The sequence below is a fragment of the Triticum urartu genome, chromosome 5 (assembly GCF_003073215.2).
Source record: "Triticum urartu cultivar G1812 chromosome 5, Tu2.1, whole genome shotgun sequence".
In the NCBI taxonomy this organism is placed as follows: Eukaryota; Viridiplantae; Streptophyta; class Magnoliopsida; order Poales; family Poaceae; genus Triticum; species Triticum urartu.
In genome coordinates, this window is record NC_053026.1 from 95944268 (window position 1) to 95948623 (window position 4356).

General features: G+C 47.5%; 1 protein-coding gene across 1 annotated transcript; it reads left to right on the forward strand.

Annotated features, from left to right (window-relative positions):
* Positions 1-1950: 1950 nt before the first annotated feature.
* LOC125508054 (dof zinc finger protein DOF5.1-like) lies at positions 1951-4047 on the forward strand. Its single transcript, XM_048672620.1, has 2 exons — positions 1951-2441; positions 2705-4047. Exons 1-2 carry the CDS (start codon positions 2391-2393, stop codon positions 3680-3682), a joined length of 1029 nt encoding a protein of 342 aa, XP_048528577.1. The 5' UTR covers positions 1951-2390; the 3' UTR covers positions 3683-4047.
* The last annotated feature ends 309 nt before the right edge of the window (positions 4048-4356 follow it).

Below are 4356 nucleotides of genomic sequence, written 5' to 3' on the forward strand. Positions count from 1 at the left end.
GCACTTGGTCAGGTTGAGCTTTATTCCAAATGTGTGCAGATTCGCAAAGGTCACCGTGAGTGAGCCAGGAGGTCGAAACCTTTCCTAGACTTGACCACAATGTCATCCATGTAGGCCTCCACATTCCAACTGATCTGCTTTTGCAAGCATTTCTGAATCATGCACTGGAAAGTCACCCATGCGTTTTTCAGTCCGAATGGCATCGTGATATAACAAAATCACCCGAATGGGGTGATGAAGGCTGATTTATTTCATGTAGGCCATACATTCGGATCTGTCGATACCCGGCTAGTAAATCTAATAAATCAAATATGATGCTAGTGGATCAAGCTAGTTGGATGATGTGGAAGAGCGCATGTTGAGATTATTGTAAGTGTTGGGAATCACTCTCTTAGGTATATCGGATTTGAACTTTGCTCTCATTTCCCATCTAATGTCTAGCATGCATTTTTTGCAAAGAAAATCTAAATTGTTTGTAATTAGTCAAAGATGACAAAGTTTTACTGTTGATTCTCCAAAAGAGATATACTTAAAAATATAGGGAGTATAAAAATAGATAATGCTTTAGGCAATCCTCCTGGTATATTTTGTACTACCTCCTGGTATATGTTAGTAAAAACCACCGAGCCTATGAATACAGTATTTACGGAAATTTGGAAGTAGTAGTAGTATTTTTATCTTACGAATCTCAGTGAACTTTTATTTTTTTTCGAAGTCGTTTTGCAATCTACTCAAACCTCTTGTTTTATCTCCTCTTTTTTCCCCGTGGTGTATCAAACACTCAGTGATGCTAACTCTTACTATGATTTTATATATATATCCCTATAGGATTTAGGAGAACATATCCTCTTGATTCTAAATTACGAGTGCTCTACATTACGCATTGTGAAGTTGTGATACCCTCTTGATTCTCTAAATTGTTTGTAATTGGTCAAAGATGACAAAGTTTGACTGTTAGTTCTCCAAAAAGACATATACTTGAAATAGAGGGAGTACAAAAATAGTTAATGATTTAGGCAATCCTCCTGGTATATTTTCTACTACCAGTCTTTGTATATGTTAATAAAAACTACCGAACATATGAAAACATTATTTATGGAAATTTAGTAGTAGTATTTCTTTATCTTATTACAAATCTCAGTAAACATTCATATTTTATTATCAAAGCTAAAAAAAATCCTCACAAAGAAGATAGAAAATTAAACTTTGTGGTTTATTCTAGTGCCATTTATTCACAAACGGGTTCATCAATTAGCTCGTTAAGTTCAATAGCAAACTCCATCACAGTTCAAGGGCTTCTTTCTTTCAAAGGAATTGCATAGGACATTTGGAGGATTTGAATACTTAGAAAATTTCCTATGTACTATATCCTTTGATTTGAAAGGTAGCCTTGGGATTTTTTTCTTCTTCTAAGTCCCTCTTGCAATCTACTTAAACCTCTTGCTTTATCTCCTTTGTTTTTCCGGTGGTGTATCAAACACTCGGTGATGCTAATTCTTTAGTGTGATTTTATATCCCTACAGGATTTAGGAGTACATATCAACTTCCTGTAACCACGTGAATCGAAGAGGCCCCAAGTGGATGTGCTTGTGCATTGTGGATTTGTGATACACCCTCTTGATTCTCTAGAGTGCTTACATTACGCATCTCATCTGCACTCCAAATTAAGTAATCCAAACCATGATTAAAGCGGCACACCATGGTCACGTCAAACCAAACCTGTCCCGTCTCACCACCAACACATATACATATACCCATGTGCACAGTACAAACATCAGTACACACCCACAGGCGAATCTGATTCTACCAGCATACATGTGGGGCCCACCCCTAGCTAACAAACACTAGGCCAGCAGCCAGGCCAAGAAGACCGGCCGGCAGCTTTGATCAGCTCTTCTTCTTTTTCTGCCTCCGGGGGTGTATAAATACAGGGCGCAAGCATGAGGAGGGGCCTTCAATTCACTCATCCATCTGACACAGCACACAATCATCTCCTCCCCTCCCTCTCCATTGCTGTGCTGGACGTTTCCTTAGCATGGCGTTTCACCTCTCGCACTAAGCTAGCTCGCTCCTACTGTTAGGGTTTGGCCAATCACCTTTAGTTGCCCCGCCCTCTCATGACCCATGACATCCATCCGCACTAGCTATAGCTGAGCTCAGTGTCGCTCTCTCTTTAGATCTCTGTCTGGTTTGCAGAGTTGCCGGCTACTGGCTCATTCTCCCTTAGCTGCTAAGAAATGCCACATAAATTATAAAGGGAGAGCACTTGCAAGGGGAGCAAAAGGCGTGGTTTGGTTTTGCCCCTCTTTTCCTCTCTTTCAGTCGTCTTCTCAGCTTCATACTCTCACAAAGTAGAGAGGACCAAGGGGAACTCCTCATCACATCTCACCATGGTTTTCTCCTCCTTCCCGATCTTCCTCGACCCTCCAAGTTGGACCCAGGTAATTAACTGGCTCATCCTCTCTCTTCAAAGCACCCACACACACCAGCACAATCATTATAGTTGGATCGGATCATTTCACTGGCTGGTTATTTTTCTCCGTGATCCGTGCTTGTTGATTGATTTGAAGTTTTCTTATTTGATCACACTTTGTGGACTTGCTTTTAAGATCGCGATAGCATCCTTCTAAGCATGTTCTTGAATATACCATGCTTTAAAGTTTATTCGGTCATAAATAATGTATCCGGCCTCTAATTCGCGCAGATGCAGCAGCAGCCTCTTCAGTGTTTCATGGGAGGAGGTGGCGGCAGCGAGCACCAGCACCACCAGCTGATCCCTGCGTCGTCCGGCCAGCTGGCGCCGCTGCCGGACGTGCCCGGCAGCACTGCGGCAAGCGCGCCGGCGGTGGCCGGGTCGTCTTCTGCCTCGCTGCAGCTGGTTGTGTCGGGACAGCAGGGTAACCCGGGCGAGCAGCCGCCGCGGCCGTCAGTGTCGATGACCGAGCGCGCCCGGATGGCCCGCGTGCCGCTGCCGGAGCCCGGCACGCTCCGGTGCCCGCGCTGCGACTCGGCCAACACCAAGTTCTGCTACTTCAACAACTACTCGCTCTCGCAGCCGCGCCACTTCTGCAAGGCGTGCCGCCGCTACTGGACGCGGGGCGGCGCCCTCCGCAACGTCCCCGTCGGCGGCGGCTGCCGCCGCAACACCAAGCGCTCCAGCAAGAAGTCGTCTCGCCAGGGCCAGGGCGGCGGCGGTGCCGTCGCAGCCGCCACGTCCTCCTCCTCCACCACCTCCACCTCCACCACCACGAGCGCCGCCGCGGCGACCGCGGCCGACGTCATCGCCAGCATGCAGGCGCTGCCGCACCACCTAGGCGGCCTCCCCGCAGCAGCCGCACTGGAGGCGTCGCTCGAGGGGTACCACAGCCACAGCCACCACCAACACCATAACCTGCCGTTCCTGCCGCCGCAGTTCCTGCAGCAAGGGCTGCACGGGTACCACTTCGCCGACGGCGACATCGGCTCACAGCTGGCCGACGGGTTTCCGAGAGGCGTGGCTTCGGGTCTGCTCGCGCAGCTGGCGTCGATCAAGATGGAGGAGCATGGCGCGGGCGCCGCCGGTGCTGGAGGCGGCTTTGTCGGAGGGCACGAGCAGTACTGGCCCGGAAGCGGTGGCGGGGGCGGGTGGCCGACGGAGTTCTTGTCCGGGTTCAGCTCCTCCTCGTCGGGGAATGTGATGTGATCGTCGGGGAATGAGAGCTGTGACTGTAGGGGGTGCACTGGGTTAAGCATGCATGGACGTGGATGCCACTGATGAATTAGGTCTCCCCGCCTTAGTTTAAATTTAGGGTTATGTGGTATGGTCTCGCGCGCGTTCTTCAATTAGGATGGTGTTGTTGGTTTTAACATGCTTTTTCTTCATATTTTAATCTTGGGTTATAATTAGCTAAATGGTGTGTGTTCCTGCCTACTTCTTAGATCGGTGTAGTGGCTGCATGCAAGTGTTGTTAACTTCATGCAAGGAGGGTGATATGATATATTGAGATGTACTGTGTTAAGTTACTTACCAATACTATGTTTAATTATATGAGGAACTTGGTATGGAAATCCATAGCTTTGTATCTTTGCACCATCTTCTTCAAATTCAATTGCGGGCCGATCAATTGCCGTCCCCCCCCCCCCCCCCCCCCCCCCCTCCTTCGTATTGATATGATCATACAATGTCGTTAGAGTGTTGCTAATGTGTATGGAAGGAGCTCCAATGGCATAGCTAAATTACAAGGCTATGCCATATTTGATGGACCTAAACACTATATATGCTTGATCCTGTTGGATAGAGTAAAATACTAATTTTATCCAATCAAAGCAAGTATGATTCGCCACAAATCAACTTCTACCTCAATTTTGCGCCTCCTA

Coding starts and splice junctions, on each gene's coding strand:
- LOC125508054 (XM_048672620.1), top strand. CDS start 2,391: ATGGTTTTCTCCTCCTTCCCGATCTTCCTCGACCCTCCAAGTTGGACC. Junction 2,442..2,704: donor ACCCTCCAAGTTGGACCCAG/GTAATTAACTGG, acceptor TAATTCGCGCAG/ATGCAGCAGCAGCCTCTTCA.